Below are 22,137 nucleotides of genomic sequence, written 5' to 3'. Positions count from 1 at the left end.
CAACCTTGTGTGGGAAAACATCAAAATCAAAAACAATAATGTAGATTTATGTTCCTTACCACAGAAAAACACTACATATAAACTATCAAAAACAGGTATCTATACTACAATTCCATTTTTAGAAAATCATGTACATATAGGAAAAAAAAAGAATTACAAGGATAGTTGTGTAATGCCCACTTAATCCTTAATACCCCTGACAACTAGTCAGAGATCTTCTTTTAGGTCATCCTTGAAAAGAATGGACTTCTCCCACCATATTAATCACATTCGATTTTAACGCTTAACATGTCTACCTTCCACAATAGACTGTCATAAATATCCATGGAGCAAATGAACAAATGAATGGAGGTAATGTGGGAATACTATGGAAAGATGGTGGGTATCAGCCTGTCTCGGCTGCACCTAGGTAACCAAGGAAAGTCAAGCTGCAGGTGTGAATCCAAGTAGAAATATTCCTTAAGTAATTTTGAACAGTAAAACTGGAACACAAATCTGAGGATCAAATATAAAACCTCATGACCTCCAAACTAGAAAGAACAGCTAAGGCTACAACAGATTAAAAGTGCCAAGACAGTGCGTAGAGGAAAAAACTAAAAATTACTGCCTTTAACTTAGGTTTTCCATCTAATATAAATACAATCTACTCCATCTAAAGCAATTTTACTGAGGCGCCTGAGTGGTTCAGTCGGTTTAACGGCTGCCTTCAATTCCAGGGTCCTGGTATGGAGCCCCACTTTGGCCTCCCTGTTCGGCGGGAGGCCTGCTTTTCCCTCTCCCTGTGCCTGCCGCTCTGCCTACTAGTGCTCTCTCTGTGTCAAATAAGTAAGTAAAATATATTTTTTAAAGTTTTTAAAAACCTATTTTACTACCTAAGAAGAAAAGCAGAGCTAATAAATATAAAAACAAAAGGCTTAGTTAGGCATTTAATATTATTAATAATCCATACATTGCACAAAAAGTCAATAGTTACAAGCCTATTGGTTTTTTTTTAAGGTCCAGGAGTAACCAAAGTAAGAAACACTGAAATGTTTTCTATTTTGGCCTGAAAAAACACAAAACTAATTATACAGCACATTCATTTAAATAAGCATATGAAAAATAAGGATACTCAGAAATATACTAAAGATTTATACTGCACCCAAATTTTACAAAAGTGATACTGGGATTATTTAAATAAGGATAGAATATTTTCCTTAGTATCTTCAAAAATCAGTGTTTCCCAGAAAAAAAATTTTATGCAATCTGGTTTTTTTACCGTTTTTCTAAGCTGAATATCCAAATTTCATTTTATTTTCAGAATATCAAGTATGACTCTAGACATGACCAGTATATTCCTAAGTTTACCAAATAACTCAAATATTTTAGCCATGAAGTAAAAAACATATATGTCAACTTCTATAATCTTCTATTTTCACAAGATACGGTTAACAGTTTTACTTTGCATTTGCAACCCAGTCCCTAAACTCAATTAGTTTGTGATCCAACTGGTAGCCTCCTTGCCCTTGCCAAAAGCAAATCTCAAACATTAACCAGAGTTCTAAAATTTTCAGAAAAAAGGAAAAAAGAAAGATCCTCAATACAAAAAGACATTCTTTTATTCTGGCATCGAGAAAATAATTTTGATTAACTAAAAGCTTTGAACTCCTAGTAAAGTTTAATTAAAGCATATATTGTTAATTACTATACTATTTTCCATTATCATCCAGGAAAAGACCAAATGTGTCGAGAAAATGAAATTCTTAGAAGGGGAAAAGAAAACCATGTTTTAAAGTAACATAGTGAGCCAGGTAGACCAGGCTGATGCTGCATGGAGAGACCTGAACAACTCTGACAACATAAATTAACTGGGGCAAAAAGGAAGACAAAACATGAACGAGCGTGTACTACCTACAATCCTGAGGTCAGCATTAACATACTGAAATAAGAGTAGCAGCATAGTGTTGCCTTCAGAGCAGAAAACGACCAACAGCCTGCTCAATTATGTATTCAACAATCAACAAAAATTTCAACAACTTCAAAGAGCCATGCCCTGAATTAATAAATGGGAGTGGCAATGACATTGAGATCAGTTTCACTAAAGTAAACTACCAATACAAGTAGATTCTTAGAACAATTAAAATAGTAGTGTCTATCTTATTAAAAAGAATAGTAAACTATTTTAGAACAACTTACCAACAACACTGAATAGAAACCTGGCTGTGTCTCCCACTGTTTCAACTGCTCCTCTGCTGGTTTTAACACAGCAGTATCCTGACTGGTGGCCTGTGTTAAGACCTGAAGAACAACAGTGCTGGCGCTATTGAGATCCATGGAAACCTGGTAACGATAAGTCAACATATTGAATAAATATACATAAAAAACTAACAAAATGGAGAAAAAGCTTCAATGTTCTGAATTACTCCCATACTTCAATTATTTACCTACTCTTGCACATCTTTTTTTTAAGATTTTGTTTTTTTATTTGACAGAGAGAGATCACAAGTAGGCAGAGAGGCAGGCAGAGGAGAAGGGGGAAGCAGGTTCTCTGATGAGCAAAGAGCCCAATACAGACCCGATCCCAGGACCCTGAGATCATGACCTAAGCTGAAGGCAGAGGCTTAACCCACTGAGCCACCCAGGTGCCCCCTCTTGCATATTTCTGCTGGATTTCTCTTTTTCCTATGTATCACTTGTACTTTGACTTTAAAATCCCAGTAATTCAAATCGCTTTTGCTTAAATTAATTTACTTCTTTTTAAGATTTTTTTAAATTTATTTGTCAGAGAGAGAGCGCGTACAAGCAGGGGGGAAAACAGGCAGAGCGAGAAGCAGGTTTCCTGCTAAGCAAGGAGCCAGATGTGGGACTGGATCCCAAAACCATGGGATCATGACCTGAACCAAAGGCAGACACTTAACTGACTGAGCCACTCAGGCGTCCCCAAATCAATTTTTTTCTAATGGAAAATGCCTTCATTGTTCCATAAATAGAAGATAATAGTATACTGGGAACAAACAAGAAGCCCACACACAAAAACCAAAGTTACTTAATTCTGAGGCTTCTTAGTTTTTAAAAGGAAATTAGTAGGGGCACCTGGGTGGCTCAGAGGGTTAAAGCCTCTCCCTTCGGCTCAGGTCATGATCCCAGGGTCCTGGGATCAAGGGCCTCATTGGGCTCTCTCCTCAGCAGGGAGCCTGCTTCCCTTCCTCTCTCTCTGCTTGCCTCTCTGCCTACTTGTGATCTCTGTCTGTCAAATAAATAAATAAATAAAATCTTTAAAAAAAAAAAAAAAGGAAATTACTAAGTGTTATAAAAGAATTAACTACTTTTCCCTAGTTAAGATCAAAAGGAAGAAAAATGAAAAAGTTCTTTGACTCACTGCTAAGTACCTCAGAATCCCATTTTATATGTCACCAAAAATATATGTCCAAAACACTTTTTGTAAGTTAAAAGACAAATGTAGAGTCAAGAAATACTGTGGGGGGAAAAATAAACTAAATCAACAAATACAAAATATAATACAAGAATATAAGCCCTAAGTTAGAAGGGATCTTAATAGTTGGATCATCTAATCCTATCCCAAGGCATCTGAAGCCATTCTAAAAATTCATTTAGCAATTTATTGAATTCTCCAGCATTATTTCCAATCACCCCAAAACAGTATGCTTACCCAAGTATGTATAATTATTCACAATACACTTATATGAAGTAGGATTAAAATCAAAAGCTAAAAAGAGAAAATAAACCTCAGTGCAGGAATGACTGAGAATTAGCCTTTGTGATTGTAGTTGTATCTAAAACTTAAAACTGTTCTGGACAGTAAAAAAACATTAACACACATTAATGGTCATTAATCCATAAACATAGCCAAAGCAAACACTTCCTAAGAGTTGTAATTAAATTGCAATTACTAATGAAAACAGAAGGTCCCAAATGCTAACTCAACAAGAAATGACCCAAAGTATTAAAACCTTCAAGGAAAACTAACCATTCTAAAGCCTATGTTAGTAAAGCACGGCTAGAACACACTGCTTCTCCCTCTCCCACTCCCCCTGCTTGTATTCCCTCTGTTCTTCTCTCCCCCCCCCACTGATGAATGAATGAATGAATGAATGAATAAATAAATAAATAAATAAATGTATGTCTAGGTTTCCTGATTAATAATGTACACAGTGAGGTTGTTCTGATTTTCATCAATGTGCCTAACTTCAATTTTACAGGCAAGAGGTGAAAATGTTTATATTTTATTAGTTCTGAACTAAACTATAAAAGAGAATTATCCAAAATCTAAATTTTGATAAATGTATCACTTATAAACATACATGTATGTTCTTTTTTCTCCAAGAATAATAAAAAAGAAGGTGCAAATTAAAAGGACAGGCACTTCATCTCACTATTTTACAACTCAGTTCAGTTTATTACTGGAGTTATTGTAGTCGTTAATACTATTAGGGTCTAAGCAACCAAGAAATAAGTGACCGAGAGCCTGAAAATACTCATACTCCATAACTGGACTTTCTAGGCTCATTAGTGGAAGTCACTTTCCAAATTCTGGAAAAATCCAAAGTCCAAAGATTTATAGATGTGCCTATAATCGGAAATTTACTAATTTTTATTAAAACAAACAAGTAGACAAGGGAAAACTCAGCACCCCTGCCTGGTACCAACTTCCCAGTACCCAATACCGACTTCCCACTACTGCAATGACTTTAATTTTAGCCATGATGATTTTCTACTACATTATCTTTATTTGTCCTTCATTTTAAAACATTCCACACAAACAATACCTCCACACCACTATTAAATATTAAAGTGGTGAGTGAAATGACTTAGGAAAAAAAAGGTATACAGCAAAAATGGAACAAAATAAGTTTCAAAATCAAAAAAGGCTCTCCCAGTGAAATAATTTATTCAAACATTTATCAATAAGCAATGCTAAAACCATTAAGTGAAAGAACAACTTTTAGGAACAGAATATTCCCACTGTGTTCAAACAGATTACTTGCTAAATGCAGTGAAGAAACAGACCTTTAAAATGCAGGTTATCTGTTACCAGTTCAACTAATAGTAGTACAAACTTCAACAATAGCTTCACAACTTGATCTTAAGTGCCTCCCCAGGTGATGTAATAAGAAGTATACAAGCTCACCTCTAAAATATAGAGTATCATACACCTTAATCTAACCAGGATTCTAGGGGGGGCCTGGGTGGCTCATTCGGTTAAGTGTCTGTCTTTGGCTCAGGTCACGATCCCAGGCTCCTGGAATCGAGCCCGGTGTCAGGTTCTCTGCTCAGTGGGGAGCCTGCTTCTCTCTCTCCCTCTGCCTGCCATTCCCCCTGCTTATGCTCTCTCTCTCTCTGTGTCAAATAAATAAAATCTAAGAAAAGGAAAAAAAAGAAAAAAAAACTAACCACGACTCTAGACTCGACTTCCAATTTAAAAAAGCCAGAGGAGAGGGGCACCTGGGTGGTTGAGTGGGTTAAAGCCTCTGCCTTTGGCTTGGTCATGATCTCAAGGTCCTGGGATCAGGCCCCGCGTCAGGCTCTCTGCTCAGAAGGGAAGCTGCTTCCCCCACCTCTCTCTCTGCCTACTTGTGATCTCTGTCAAATAAATAAATAAAATCTTAAAAAAAAAAAAAAAGTAAACATACTCTAACTATAAAATGCAGCAATTGCACTTTTTGCTATTTACCCAAAGGAGTTGAAAACTATGTCCACAAAAAAACTGCACATATGGGGCACCTGGGTGGCTCAGCGGGTTAAAGCCTCTGCCTTCGGCTCAGGTCATGGTCCCAGGGTCCTGGGATCGAGCCCCGCATTGGGCTCTCTGCTCAGCGGGAGCCTGCTTCCTCCTCTCTCTCTGTCTGCCTCTCTTCCTACTTGTGATATCTCTCTATCTCTCTCTCTCTCTCTGTCAAATAAATAAAAAAAAAAAAAATCTTAAAAAAAAAAGTTTGTTTAAAAAAAAAAAACTGCACATATGTTTATACAGCATTATTTGTAACTGCCAAAACTTAGAAGCAACCAAGATATCCTTCAGTAGGTGAACAAATAAACAAACTATGGTATATGCTGACAAGAGAATATTACTCAGTGCTAAAAAGAAATTATCAAGCCATGAAAAGACCATGGAGGAAACTAAAATATATAGACATGGAGTAAACTAAAATACATATCACTAAGTGCAAGAAGCCAATCTAAGAGGCTACCTACTGTAGGACTTCAACTAACACTCTAGAAAAGCCAAAACTAGATACAATGAAAAGATCAGTTGGATGGGAGGGGAGATAAATAGGCAGAGCAGAGATCCCTAAGGCAGTGAAAATTCTCTATGATAGATATATGTCATTATACCTTTGTCCAAACCCACTGAACACACAACACCAAAGGTGAACCCTTAAGGAAACTATGTGCTATGAGTGATTATGATATGTCAAAGTAGGTTCAACCTTGGTGAAAAACTGTACCATTATGGTGAGTGATGGTGGTAATGGAGGAGAATGTGCATGTGTAGGGGCAGGGAGTATGTTGGAACTCTCTGTACCTTACTCTTAATTAAGTGTAAACCTAAAACTGTTCTTAAAAAAAAAAGTTTATTAAAAAAAGGCAAAGGATTTGAATACACAGTTCTACAAAGATAAATAGATGGTCTATAAACATGAAAAGATGCCTAACGTCATTAGCCATTAGAGAAACAGAAATCAAAACCACTAGTATGGCTACAATCAAAAAGACATAATACAAGGTACTGGTGAAGCTGTGGAAAAACTGGAACTCTCACGCACTGCTGGTGCAAATGTAAAGTGGTGTAGCTACTTTGGAAGCCTGTCAGTGTCTCAAAATCTTAAAGAGTTTGTGTAAGATTCAAAAATTCTACCTCTTGGGGGCGCCTGGGTGGCTCAGTGTGTTAAGCCTCTGCCTTCAGCTCAGGTCGTGATCCCAGGGTCCTGGGATCAAGCCCCACATCCGGCTCTCTGCGCCGCAGGGAGCCTGCCTCCACCTCTCTCTCTCTGCCGGCCTCTCTGCCTACTTGTGATCTCTGTCTGTCAAATAAATAAATAAAATCTTTAAAAAAAAAAAAATTCTACCTCTTGGTATATACCCAAGAGAAATGAAGATTTATATCTACATTTGTTGTACATTTGTACAAAAATGTTAATAGCAACATTATAACAGCAAAAAGTGAAAACAGCTCAAATGCAGTATTTCCATCCAATGGAACAGTATCTGACAATCAAAGGACTGAAATCCTGCAACATGCCACACCACGAATGAACCCTGAAAACATGATGCTAGGTGAAAGAAGCCAGTCACAAAGACCACATGAGAACTCTTTTATTGAAAAGTCCAAAACAGACAAATTTATAAAAATAAAAAGTATATAAGTGGTTGTCTAGGCTGGAGGATTGGGGGAAAATGTGGAGTGACTGCTGACTGGGATGCAGTATCTATTTGGGTTGATGAAAATGTTCTAAAATTGTAGTGACAGTCGCACAACTCTGCGAATGCACTAAAACAACTGAATTGGACACCTTCAGTTAGTGAACTGTATGGTCTGTGCATTATACCTTAATAAAACTGTCTGGGTTTTTTAAAAAGCTTTGACTATGTAAACGCCAAAGTCAGCAAGAAACAAGGAAGTAACTAAAGAAGTAAAAAACATGTGGCTGGAGTATCGACAGCCATAACTGATGTCAGTTCAGAACTAGGAAGATTACTTGTTCAAGAAACAAAAGCAAGATGAAAGCACATACGATTTGTGACACAAACCAAGGAGATTCCAAAGATACTAGCCCCATTCAAATCCATATCGCACCATTCAAATTCACTTGTGTTTCTTGACAGAGGCCATTTCAGTCTGAACGAGAAAATTCTTCTCTGTGCACACATTATAGGTGGTTTAGCATCCCTTCATACTGTATGTTAATAACACTTCCTATGGATTTTGACCAGAGTTCCACAGATCTTGAAATACCCTCAAGTTAAAGAATCACCAGGGCTACTGAAGCATTCGCCATGTACTTCATGCAGACTGTCAAAGACTGATCTACCATGGAGTAAAAGATATGCAACAATACATATGTAACAAGGAGAGGAGATAGTTCCTTGTTTTCCCTTCTCTGCTGCTAAAATATATTCTACCTAATCAAGAGTTTCAAAGGACCTACAAATTCTTGCTTGGTGACAGACACTATAAGTAAGCTTTAAATCAGGACTTAAAATAAATCAGGACTCCTAAACCAGGACTTAAAAATACTCTCTTTTGGTCTGTTTTGTAATTAGAGAAATATCTATGATGTCAAATAATAAGTGCTACATAAAATATAGGTATAAGACTATACAAATATAAAAAAAAAGACTATACAAATATAAAAACACCTAGGAATAAAAGACAAACAAGAAACACATCAAACTGTAAACAGTTGTTGTGCTAAGGTAGTCCCAGAGGTTATATGGATTCTTTTAGTCTAAAAATTTAACCTTAGTGATGAAAAAAACACCTTTTTAAAAGGTCCAGATTTTTCCCTTTATATCTGCTCTGAATTTCCATGGGAGTATTTGCTTGATTTCTCTTTCCTGTCCTAAAACATCCCAAATTCTCAAGAGCTGCAAATCCTCATTTATTTCTCGTCAAGTACATACCAAAAAATCATGGCAATATATTAAAGATACCACAGTGAAGTAAGTAATGTGGTCAATTATTGCACTGTCAACAGTTCACGAGAGAAAACTTTAAAACTTCATCTTTCAGTTGCAAGAAGTAGATAAGCAACAGTTCTGCCATATTACCTGAATTTGTAATGGCGACATTTACCAAAAAGACAACCGTCCTCACTCACAGGACACTGAGTGTTGTAGTCAAACTGCAGTTTCAAGTAGTCATCTCTACAAGGCATTTAATATTCTTACTATTTGGTTTATGAAAACTGTATTTTAAGATATTTAACATCTGAGGGGTGCCTGGGTGGCTCAGTGGGTTAGGCCTCTGCCTTCAGCTCAGGTCATGTCTCAGGATCCTGGGATAGAGCCCCACATTGGGCTCTCTGCCCAGCAGAAGGCCTGCTTCCCCCTCTCTGTCTGCCTGCCTCTCTGCTTGCTTTTGATCTCTCTGTCAAATAAATAAATAAAATATTTTTTAAAAAAGAAAAAAAAGATTTAACATCTGAGAAAAATTAAACTAATCTGAAAATTCATATTTATTATTTCCTTTCCTTCAAGCTTCGTATATTGCATACAGTACACAACTATTACATAAAAGGAAAACAAATTTCTAATTGTTAGCAAAACCGTCTTTAATTTCATTTCTAAGTATTCTGCATCCCAGTGTCTACATCAGTTTGTTTCTTTAGCAGGTAACAAACTACTAGATCTATTAGTCCTACTAAAGATATAAAAAGAAATCAAGTAACCTGTAGTGCCACCTGATGGTAAGAAGTCCATACCACACCCCAAACAGTATGTTCCCAGCATCCTAATCCTTCTTCCCCTCAAGGAGAGCCAGGGGAAGAAGAGTACACTGGCGTTCTCAGTGACCACTTGGCCAAAACAACCATCTGGAAATAGAGCAAGGGTTTTCAGGGTTCAAAAAAGAATGCTGAAAAGAGAGGCTCTGAGGGAAAGAAATGAATAGGGGCATAAAAATAATGTCATGAAGACCTCACCCTGAAGCAAACAAAACATGACCACCAAAGAACTTCCTTGTGGCACTGTCTCTACTTTCGTAGTTAAATACTACATGATTAAAAATACTCTCTAGGCATGCCTGGGTGGCTCAGTGGATTAAAGCCTCTGCCTTCGGCTCGGGTCGTGATCCCAGGGTCCTGGGATCGAGCCCCACATCGGGCTCTCTGCTCCGCGGGGAGCCTGCTTCCTCCTCGCTCTCTGCCTGCCTCTCTTCCTACTTGTGATCTCTGTCTGTCAAATGAATAAATAAAATCTTAAAAGAAAAAAAATACTCTCTATCAAAAGATAATGGGAGATGAAGACATGAATGTGTTCTGAGCTTTACACAAAGTAAATATGATGGAATTTAAGAAAATGTAATAGTGTAAACAATGTTCTAACAAAATATGACTGAGAAACTGTGGAACAGGAAGAATCAGAGTGATAGAAAGGGATAAAATCCGCTAGTGAGAAAAGCACTGCAGAACCCACACTGAAGAGAAATGTAAATATTCAGAAAGAAAGAAAAGAATGGCCAGATACATGCACCTGAACAAGTGTTATTAATAACTTGAAAGCTCCTGATTTTCCTCCTGGAAGAAAAAGATGAAAAATATAAGCAATACAGTATTGACCATGTATTACTAGAGCATTTCCCTAAAGAGGAATAAATTTCCGTGAAGACCAGGGAAAAATTTAAAGATAATCAAAACAGAAAAGTTGTTTTAGGACACTTAAAGGGACATTTTATTACTTTAAAATATTTTATTTGTTTATTTTTTAAGTGACCTCTATGCCCAATGTAGGGCTCAAACTCCTGACCCCAAGATCAAGAGTCACATGCTCTACTGACTGAGGCAGCCAGGTGCCCTGACATTTTATTATTCTGAGAAACCAAAGTCTCAAAATACAAGAAAGCATCTTGCCAAAAGAATTAGTTAAATCTAAACCAAAGCAAACTCCTAGATCTCTTTAAGAACATACTTAGAAGGGAAGTTAGATGGAGGTAACATGAAAAAAGACTGACCCCATGACTGATAATTGTTAAAGCTGGTTGACAGGTAGGCAGAGGTTCATTATATACTTCTACTTTGGGGTATTTTTTTTTTTAAATGGTAGCTAACAGACCATGACACAGATTAAAGCTGTTGTTCACAGCTAACATCACCTCCTCTGGAGAAGCACAACTGAGCTAGACAGTAAAGCACTCCTTCTCTCACACTCTTTATTCTATACAGTATGTACTTCTATTGTTACACCTACTTCTTATTTACTTGCATCCCATCTACAAAATCACAAGCTGCTTAAAGGCAAAAATTGTCCTGATTCATCTATATATGCCAGCAACTAGTACCATGTCAGGGATACAGCAATGCTCAGTAAATATCTGATGAACTGAACAAAGAAATAATGTGACCATAACTTCTAAGGGTGGAAGGCAAACCTAGAAAAGGTAAAACAGGAGTGAGCCTGGGTAGCTCAGATGGAAGAGCATGCCACTCTAGGTCTCTAGGTCATGAGTTTGAGCCACACAGTGAATGAATGAACAGTCCAATCAGTATCTTCAGCTACTGAAATGCAGCACACTGGAGTGCCTAGGTGGCACAGTCGGCTGAGCGCCCACCTCTTGATTTCAGCTCAGATCATGATCTCAGGTTCATGAGATTGAACGATCTGAGTCATCTCCGTCCTGGGTGTGGTGCCTGCTTAAGAGTCTCTCTCTCCTCCCCCTCTGCCCCCTCCTCTCTCTCTCTCTCTCTCTCTAAGAAAGAAAGAAAGAGAGAAATGGGGCACATCAAGGCAGCAAAATTTAGCAATACCTTTGCTAAATACTAAATACTAAATACTAATACCCTTTGCTCTAATCCTGTGCCCTCTATCAACTTTCTGATATTTATTCACTTTACATTAATTTTTCTACATTCATTCATTCATTCATTCATTTACTGAACACCTACAAGTGCCAAGTATCATTCTATGCACTTCAAATGTATGAATGAACCAGAAAGACAAAAAAATCCCTGCCACTTACAGAAAGTATAATGTACTGGCAGAGATAGGGAAATAAATGGGCAAACTATATACAGTACTTAAGAAGACAGTAAACAGGACCAAAAGATAGCTTATAAGAGAAGTTCAGTCCAATAAACCCAAATGTGTGTGTCTCACTAGTTTTTAGTAAAATGGCACTGATAAACTGCAATAAATCTCTTGCCTACTCAGTATATACTAATGCCCCTCATGACTGAGTACTTCCTAATAGGAAAAGTTAAAAAGCTTATCCGAGGGGTGCCTGGGTGGTTCAGTGGGTTAAGCCTCTGCCTTTGGCTCAGGTCATGATCCCAAGGTCCTGATATCCAGCCCTGCATCAGGCTCTCTGCTCAGCAGGGAGCCTGTTCCTCCCCCACCCCTGACCGCCCCTCTGCTGCCTCTCTGCCTACTTGTGATCTCTATCTAATAAATAAATACACTCTTAAAAAAAAAAAAAGTTATCCTTGGGGCACCTGGGCTCAGAAGGTTAAACACCTGCCTTCAGCTCAGGTCATGATCCCAGGGTCCTGGGATTGAGCCCTGTATCAGGCTCCCTGCTCAGCGGGAAGTCTGTTTCTCCCTCTCCCTCTGCCCCTCCACCCTTCCACCCATTCATGCTTGCTCACGCTCTCTCTCTAATAAATAAAATCTTAAGGAAAAAAAAAAAAAGCTTATCCTAAACAACAGTGACTCCCAGCAAGGTACTGCCAGTCCCGAGGCCTCAATTACAGTCACTATCACCCTCTTTAACATCTCATCACCCTCTTTAACATCTCTTTAGTTGAAACAAACAAAAACCACATGTGTATAAAAACTACAAAAGAGCAATTATGGTGATTGGCTTTAAAGTTCCTTTTATTATGTAAAACAAAAAAAAAGGAAGGGAAGGCAGTAAGCTAGATTTTGAGCAAGATACTGTTCTATGAACTGGAGTAATAACACAGCCTAAATTTAATAGACTCTGACTGGATTTAAGTTTAGGAGAACCTTTCACTAAGTGCTAAGGGATCATCCGTCTTCTCCAAACACATACAACTTTGATTGATAGTTGCCAACTACTGGTGCAGGATATCACGGTCTATAACACTGTCTTAAAAGAATCTCATTCTAGAGATTCCTGGGTGGCTTAGTCGGTTAAGCATCGGCCTTCGGCTCACGTCCTGATCCTGGGGTCCTGGGATCGAGCCCCCCTCTCCACCAGTCAGCTCTCTGCTCAGTGGGAAGACTGCTTCTCCCTCTGCCTGCTGCTCTGTCCTGCTTGTATGCACTCTCTTTCTCTGTCAAATAAATAAATAAAACCTTTAAAAAAGGGGGGGGGACAAATCATTTAGAACAAAAAATCTCATTCTTGCAAGAGTCTAGTATAAGGAGTCACTGCATTTATAAAAGCTCATTCATCAAAAGGTACACGGGCTGCATGACATCAATGTCCCCACAACTAGGAACTAGAATACATTTTATCATTGAAATAATGTTTTTGATCATGAAAATAATTTTTCTATCACCTTGGAGCCATTTATCAAATCAGTTCTCTAAGAGGTAAATATAGTTGACCCTCAAACAATGCCTGTAACTTTTGACTCCCCAGAAGTTTAACTAATAACCTAACGAGGAGAAGGTTTAACAATAACAACTGTTGGGGTGCTTGGGTGGCTCAATGGGTTAAGCCTCTGCCTTAGGCTCAGGTCAGTCTCAGGGTCCTGATATCGAGCTCCGCATTGGGCTCTCTGCTCCAGGGGGAGCCTGCTTTCCCCTCTCTCACTGCCTGCCTCTCTGCCTACTTGTGAACTCTGTCCGTCAAATAAATAAGTAAAATCTTAAAAAAAAAAAAAAATAGTAACGACTGTTGTTTTAAGTGACATGTATTATTAAGATAATTGTAAGGATGACAAAATACATTTATAGTACTGTAGAGTATCAAACAAAATATACCTATAAGTGGACCCACAGATTTCAAACCCATATTGGTCAGCGGCCAACTGCGTATCTGATTTAAGCATTTTGTTTTACTGACCAAGAAATTGCATCCCAAAGAGGTTAAGGGGATAAACTGTGACTTCTCTAAAGTCCCAGCCTTATCAGCAACATTTCTAGAACTAGTTTACAAGTCTACTATGCTAACCCAACACTCTACTGACTACCACATTTTTCATTTTCATCACACGGCTGTCCAATAATACCTCAAGTGAAATTAACTGATGTGATTTTTTTTTCTTTTTTTTTAGTTTTAGACTTGCGAACCAAAATACGAGACTGTGGCTCAATTTCCTGCTCAATTATATTACATAAAAAATGAAAACCAAAAATTAATGGAGTCAATGAAAATATCATAGGCAACATTAACAAGGTAAAACTTGGAAGACGTTTTAAATGACTAAACAGAAACACTGGGTGGCTTGGTCGGTTAAGTGGCTGCCTTCAGCTCAGGTCGTGATCCCTGCGTTCTGGGATCCAGCCCCGCATCCAGCTCCCTGCCTAGCAGGAAGCCTGCTTCTCCCTCTCCTGCTCCCCCTGCTTGTGTTCCCTCTCTCGCTGTGTCTATCTCTGTCAAATAAATAAATAAGATCTTTAAAAATAAATAAAAACTAGACAAAGAATTATTATACAGAATATACAACAAACCCTTGTAAATCAACAAAACAAGAAATATAAAAAAAAATTGGGCGAAGGGTATAGACAATTCATGAACAGAAAAAGCCAGATGGATAATAAACATCAGAAGACATGCTACCTTACTGCTTACTACAAATCTAAAAAACAGAGCTATTACTTTACAATCATCAGATTAGCAAAAATTTAAAAGTCCAGAAATACTCAACACTAGCAAGAACATATGGAAATAGAGACCCTTATGCACTGCTGCTAAGAGCATACATTGGTACAACGACTTGAGAGCGTTCCTGCCATCTCTCATAAACTTAAGAGTGTGTGTGTACACGTGTGTGCACATGTGTATCTTACGACAAACATGGTATATCCTATGACCCAGCAGTTCCACATCGGTGCTATAACCAAAGAAACTCCCACACTGGCTTATAGGGAGGAGACAAGGGTAAAGGGGGCTCATCTTGGGAGTTGTCTATAATAAGAAACAAGAGACAAGATGTGTCCATCTACAGTGGAATAGATACATCAATTCTATCTTGTAGAACTGGTTTCCTCTGACTGGAAAACTCTTGCCCTTAGGTATCTGCGTGTCTTGTTCTTTAACTTCAAATCAGTCTTTGCTCAAGTTATCAATTCATCAAGTAGATAATCCCTTACCACCGATTTTAAACTACCTGACCCTTCAACCCAGAATCCCTCTGGTCCGGATATCTTTCTTAATTTTTCTGCACAACCCTTTTAACTATTTGACATTCTAATATCTATGTGTTTATTGTCCTGAATCCCCCAGTTAGAACTTAAGATTCAGAGACCAGAACTTCAATTTCCTCAAAGGCATATTGCTAGAATCTAAGAAAGTACCTGGCACATATGAAAGCAATGACTGAATATTTGTTAAATAAGTGAATTCAATCACTAAATCACAATCTCTGCTTATAATTGTATAAAGTCACAAAAATGAACCCACCTCTGACTTTTCAAGCCAACTCAACCTCACCTCCAGAGTATTTAACAATCTACCTTGTTTCAACTCTCTGGTCATACAACTTGCATTCACAGTACTCAACAAAGGAGTTTCTATTGTCCAGTCACTACTCTGAGAGATAAAAAATAAAATAAAATGAAGTAAGAGTCTTTGAAGTTCAGTTCAAAAATGGCAGCAGTAGGGGCGCCTGGGTGGCTCAGTGGGTTAAAGCTTCTGCCTTCGGCTCAGGTCATGATCTCGGGTCCTGGGATCAAGCCCCGCATCGGGCTCTCTGCTCAGCGGGAGCCCGCTTCCTCCTCTCTCTCTCCACCTGCCTCTCTGCCTGCTTGTGATCTCTCTCTGTGTCAAATAAATAAATAAAATTAAAAAAAAAAAAAAATGGCAGCAGTGGCTGGGTCCTGGGTTTCCAGGCTGCTAGGCTGGTCTAGGGCCCAACTGGGATGGTCCTTGTCAAGTGGCATCCAGGGCAAGAAAGGCTCCGCTCACATGTGGAACGCCCTCATCTACTCTATGGTGCTCCCAGACATGAGAGTAAGCATCTTCCCAAAGTTGCATCACAACAGCACAAGAGATTTTAGTTCATCACCTATCTCCAAATCCATATCGGGTTCAAGGCCTTTCCCTGGGGAGACGGTAATCATACTTTATTCCATAACTCTTATGTGAAAATCCACTTCTGACTGACTGGCTATGAAGATGAAAAAACAGAATGCAGACCACTATCGAGTGGGGACCACAGCCCTGGTCTGGACCATGACTCTGCACAGGGACCAGAAAAGTAAATGGAAACTTAAACTCACCTTCTTTATTTCTAACAAATGATGACCACTATACTGATCTTCCATCCCTTTGGTTATAGCAGAAGATACAATAATATAATTAATTAATAATATAATTAATACATGGCTTAGATTAGATCACACAAAACAAACCAAAAGAATCTTGGCATTCAACTCTGAAGAGGAAAAGACAACAAAGCTGTTTTGGAAGAACTTCAGTGGAAGACCTAACTCAGTGTAAGCAGGCTGGTTAAAGCCTGGTGGGCAGGAAAGGGGAATAAGACAGCATTTATGCTGGGTCATGAAAGTAGAACAGGAGTTACCCAAATGATTATGTTATGAGTGTTTGTCAAACAGATGATGGGTACAATCTAGGCAGAAGACACATACCATATTAATGTCTCAATTTTAAAAAATATGGGGCACCTGGGTGGCTCAGTGGGTTAAGTCTCTGCCTTCGGCTCAGGTCATCATCTCAGGGTTCTGGGATCAAGTCCCACATCAGACTCTGCATTGGGCTCTCTGCTCAGTAGGGAGCCTGCATCCCCCCCACCCCCCGCCTGCCTCTCTGCCTACTTGTGATCTCTGTCTGTCAAATAAATAAAATATTTTTTAAAAAATAAAATAAAAAACATTCTAACACTCCTGAATAATTGAAAATAGTTCAGCATGACAGAATAATGTGAGGCAGAAAACAGCAGAAGAAAGCAAAAAGCAGGGGCTGGGTGCCTCGGTAGGTTAAGCATCTGCTTTCAGTTCAGGTCATTATCCCAGGGTCCTGGAACTGAGTCCCATGTTGGGCTCTCTGCTCAGCGGGGAATCTGCTTCTCCCTCTCCCTCTTCCACTCCCCCTGCTTATGCTCTCTCTGTCTCTGTCAAATAAATAAATAAAATCGAAAGAAAGAAAGAGAGAGAGAGAAAGAAAAAGAAAGGGAAGGGAAAGGGAAAAGGAAAGGAGCAAGCAAGGTCCAAATCACTAAGGTCTGTATTTCCTAAATTTGGTAGTTTGGATTTTAATCTGAAAGCCTGAATGGAAAGACTGCAGAAAAACCATACAATCTGCCTATTAAAAAAAAAAGAAGGGTAAAGGGGGATTGATAGCCACTCTTAGGAGAAAGGAAATTACTTAGAGTGTTTACACGAAAGTCCTCATAATGATAGTCTGAACCAAGGTGGTTGCTGCAGGGAAAAATGGATGAAAGATGTAGAACAAGATTTAGTAAAAGATTAGGGGCTTGGGGAGTGGGTAGCATTCAAGGGTAATAAGAGGGAAAAGTTAAGACTTGGGGCATCTCCAAATGAAGGACAATGATCACAGAAGGAAAAGAAGTAACTTGAGAAGTGAGAAAAGCAATTTTTGAGTTGAACTTAAAGTATCTTAAGACAACCACAATGTGTCAGAGTTGAAGAGTAATATGTGCTAAAGAGACAGAGATTTGTTAGTCTAAAAATAAAGACTGTGGTTGCTGTCACCAGAGATAAGACCATTCAAGAGCAGGCAGAGGCAAGAGCAGAAGACCGGGCCTCAGTGTGAAAGGAGGATCTGAAGTATCAGAAAAAAATACACCAAGAAAAGACTGACCAAGACACAAGAGGAAAATAAGGAACCCACAGGGTCCCAGAAGCATAAGAGAATTTCAAAGAGGACAACTACTCAAAATGTCAAATGATGGAAAAGATTCTACTAGACTTCACAACAAAGAGATCAATATTCCAGACACTCAAAGGAAATAGAGATGAAACTGAAGAGGAATCTAGAGTGAAGAGAGTGTATTTAAGATAAATGTGTTTAAATCTTAATAAGTTAGAGTTAGCTGAGAGTAAAAAGGGAGTAACCAAGTGTTATGGACTGAAATGTATTCCCCCAAAATTCACACATTGGAGCCCAAAGCCCCAGAACCCTCCGTATTGGAGGTAAGATTTTTGGAGAGGTGATTAAGTTAAAATGAGGTCATCAGAGGTGCTCCTGGGTGGCTCAGTCGTTAAGCGTCTCCCTTCGGCTCAGGTCATGATCCCAGGGTCCTGGGATGGAGCCCCCAATCGGGTTTCCTGCTCCGCGGGAAGCTTGCTTCTCCCTCTCCCACTCCCCCTGCTTCAGATCCCTCTCTCACTGTGTCTCCCTCTGTCAAATAAATAAATAAAATCTTTAAAAAAAAAAAAAAAAAAAGAGGTCATCAGAGTGGGGCCTAATCCAACAGAGTGGTATTCTAATAAGAAGGAGAGACACCAGGGGCGCCTGGGTGGGTCAGTCGTTAAGTGTCTGCCTTCAGCTCAGGTCATGATCCCAGTATCCTGGGATCGAACCCCATTATCAGGCTCCCTGCTCAATGGGGAGCCTGCTTCTCCCTCTCCAGCTCCCCTGCGCTTGTGTTCCCTCTTTCTAGCTACCTCTCTATAATAAATAAATAAAATCTTTAAAAAGAAAAAAAAAGAGAGAGACACCAGAGATTCTCGTGCACAAAGGTGCGTCTGTAAGTCAAAGAGAAAAGCCTCAGAGGAAATCACTCCTGCTGGAACCCAGATCTTGGACCTCTAGTGTCCAGAACTGTGAGAAAATAATTTTGCATTGCTTAGGCCACCCAGTCTGTGGTATTCTCTCACAGGAGCCCTAAAAAACTAATACAATACATCAAGGAAACATTGTCCCTGAGGAGAAAAAACTCAGAGCACAATGAGAGATGAACAGACAGTTGACTTGTTTAAAGGTGAAAGAGGACAAAAAACAATTGTTTCCCACCAATGTATTTCATTTCCTCTGTGAAGAAGTGACCTCATCCACAAAAGAGTAAGGGGGGAAGGTGGTGGGTTCATAACCACTATCGGAAAGAGCAGTTACCAGCAACACACAGAATTATTGGGCTGCTTGTCCATTACTCGATCAATGTTTGTTGTGGAATGAATACCTAACTCTCATTCAATGAATAGTTCCATTTTATTAAAGGAGTAACTAGCAAAACAAAAGCACTGGTATAAGTCAGAACCTGGGTTATGAATTTAATTATGCGACCTCATGCAAGTCACTTACCATTGCTGGGTCTCAAGTTTCTTCAACCAAATGAATCAGACTTGATAATCAGCAAAAGACTGCTTCTGATCAAAATAAATGCTGTGATTTTTATGCAGGTGTATGCATGACCTCAGTCTTCCAACTTATTTCAACCAAAGCAGTATGTCTCAAGCTTTAATATAAATTCTCATCATCAGGAGAGCTTGTTAAATGCAGGTTCTGGTTCATTAGGTTCGGGGTTAAGCCTGAGCTTCCGCATTCTGAACAAACGCTGAGGTGATGCCATGCACCACGTTTTGAGTAGCAAGGGTGCAGATCCAGCACAAGCTCTGCAAAGCGTGTAATTTTGGGCTTATCTGTAATCAGCCTGATATTAAGAAAACTAAACAACATCGCTCCAGACTCACACCTGCACTAAGTATGTCTTGCCATTCCCTAAAACACTCTGAAATTAACTTGATGATAGTCCTCATTTGGTGCAGATAGGAAAAGACAGAAATGAGTAATACTGGAATCAATAACATCATATTAAGAGAAGCAAGATTAAATACCAATGCACCGAAATGGGTGAAGGGGATTAAAGGGTGCAAACCTACAGTTATAAAATAAATAAGTCACAGGGTGAAAAGTACAACACAGGAAATACGGTCACTAATACTGTAACAACACTGCATGGTGACAGATAGTAATGACACTTATCATGGTGAGCACGGTATACTGTACAGAATTGTCAAATCACTGTGTTGTACACCTGAAACTAACACAACATTGTACGTCAAATATACGTCAAGGACTACAATAAATATAAATACAAACGCAAATATATATGAACATACATACAACACAAAGGTCAAAATCCATCTAGTCATATTTCCTTTCCCAAAACATAAATATTTTGGTATCTACAAAAACATATTTAGCTCTGGAAAAGTCTTCAGTACATTTTAACTGCCACATGCCTACAAGGATTCTTTTGCATTATGGTTTGATCCTGAATGTAAACTTTGTCAATGGCACAAGACTTCAATACTTTTATACTAATTACCAAATAATCTTCATATATTTGTTTAGAACCTCCAATCCTATTGCCATGATTGAATTCATTCGTGATGAGAATTTTCTTCTGCTCTAGGAAATCTAACTAGGACATAGACAGCCCAGCTGACTGAGGGCTATAATATATGGCCAAACTATTGCTATAATTAAACCATTTTTACTATTCCCTATACTAGGTTACAGGAGGAAAAAATTCCACAATCCATTCACAACCAACAGGGATTTTCATTCTAATCTCAAAGCAATCTTCAGTGAGCAAAGATAAAAGAAAAGGTGTCATACAACGGAAGCCTTATAGTCACTCTCCCCTTAACCTGAAGCCTCTAAGCTGAAAAGAGAAGCTTAAAATAACGTTAAAATGGAGTGAACCCCCTATCCAAGAAAAAAAATATATATATGGCTGTAAACTGCTCTTACCCTCTTGTGAAGAATATCCAATTCTCAAAGGCACTACACCTCCCTACAACTGAGCTCGCTTATATTGGGGTGGAGAGGAGGTACGTCAATTGCAATCTTGGCACCCGCAGGCAATTTACCACTTCTACCTAAATTAATTTAGTCAAGTCACTTACAAACAATACTTTCCTCATTCCCCACTATGTAACAAAAGAATAAATAAGAATGACAAGTGCAATGGGCCTCAAAATAGTTTTGCTGAATCACAAATACCCCCAATATAAAGCTGCAGAAGTCGCTGGGTTTGAGCACTGGCGGCCATACCTCAGCAAGCGGCTCCCCTCTGAAAATGTGTAACTTCCTTCACCTGTTCATTAAAGGCAAGGAAGGGTCTAACGTTTAATTAAAGCTTTCACAGTATCGCTATTAGCATCAATGTAGATTGTGCAATAACAACATACACTAGTTTTATACTAAAGATGTCCACGTCTCTCAAAATTTGCACCACCTATCCCCCAAGGGCAAATGCACCACCCTGGCCAACAACCGCAGCCACAATGGGCACCCTATGCTCTTCTCATCTTGGAACCCAGTCCCTGCCTCCCTGCACCCCGATTCCTCCCCGACAAATCCTCCCCCCACCCCGGGGCTGACTTGGCCAGCCCCCAGCTCCTAATGGTTCCTAGGGTTACGCAGAGAGTCAATCCTGCAGGCCGCCCTCGCCGCGTTACTTCTATCCCTCGTCTGCGGGCTGCCCCACGTTCTTCCCTCGCCTCTCCGGTCTCCGCTGCCCAACCCACACCTCCCTTCCACTCGCGCGCTCTGTGGCTCTCAGGCCTCACCGTTTGGTTCGGTCCGGAACAGCCCGGCTCTCCCGCTTCCACTCCCCAACACGAAGCGAAGTCGGTTGGTCCCGCGCCCCACGCTTCCAATCCACACGCCGCCGCCTACTGATGCCGAAAGCGGCTTCTAGGAACGCGCCATGTTCAGCGTCGCAGCTCCAAACGACGCGGACGCGCGAATACTGCGTCACAGACACCCAAAACGCGTGGAAGAGGCAAAGTCAGAAGACGATAGGAGGACGGCAGGAGAAGAGGGAGGGGCTTCCCCTTCGAAACTGAAGGCGCCGGGGGGCTAAAACTCAGCTGTCTGCGCTTGCGCGGTAGAGAGCCAGGAGCCTGGAGTCGGCCAGATCTGTAACCATGGGAATATTAACTCTGCCTAACCCAACTACCAGAAGCATCGGTTGTGTCCTGGGTTGCTTGAAGCTTGTTTGAATCAGAACCGTTTTCTCTTCCCATTTCCGGATACCTGTTCTTTTTTTTCTTTTTTTTTAATATTTTATTTATTTATTCAACAGAGAGAGAGATCACAAGTAGGCAGAGAGGCAGGCAGAGAGAGAGAGGAGGGGAAGCAGGCTTCCCGCCTAGCAGAGAGCCCGACGCGGGGCTCGATCCCAGGACCCTGGGATCATGGCCTGAGCCGAAGGCAGAGGCTTAACCCACTGAGCCACCCAGGCGCCCCCCGGATACCTGTTCTAAACTGTATTGTTTTACAGGTCCGTCTCAGCTGAGAAGAGTTATTAAAATCATCTTACTCTCTCCACTGGTCAGCCGTCTCGCGAAAATTTATTT

The 22,137-nt window shown here is 39.7% G+C and overlaps 1 protein-coding gene across 3 annotated transcripts in view; it reads right to left on the bottom strand.

Annotated features, from left to right (window-relative positions):
* The window catches only part of LOC111156937 (importin 11), a 198,945-nt gene extending 177,427 nt beyond the window's left edge, over positions 1–21,518 (bottom strand). For 2 of the 3 annotated variants that reach the window (XM_022518094.1, XM_022518096.1), the window contains exons 1-2: positions 21,346–21,518; positions 2,176–2,319 (exon numbers count right to left, since the gene is read on the bottom strand). In XM_022518094.1, the coding sequence (XP_022373802.1) occupies positions 2,176–2,313 (138 nt within the window). In that variant the 5' untranslated portion in view covers positions 2,314–2,319; positions 21,346–21,518. The remainder of the gene's footprint in view (positions 1–2,175; positions 2,320–21,345) is intronic. The other variant, XM_022518095.1, reaches the window with a different exon arrangement.
* Positions 21,519–22,137: the final 619 nt, after the last annotated feature.

Source organism: Enhydra lutris, unplaced genomic scaffold, assembly GCF_002288905.1.
Source record: "Enhydra lutris kenyoni isolate GAN:26980312 unplaced genomic scaffold, ASM228890v2 scaffoldscaffold50, whole genome shotgun sequence".
NCBI classification, from domain to species: Eukaryota; Metazoa; Chordata; class Mammalia; order Carnivora; family Mustelidae; genus Enhydra; species Enhydra lutris.
This window is presented reverse-complemented; position numbering and strand designations above follow the sequence as displayed.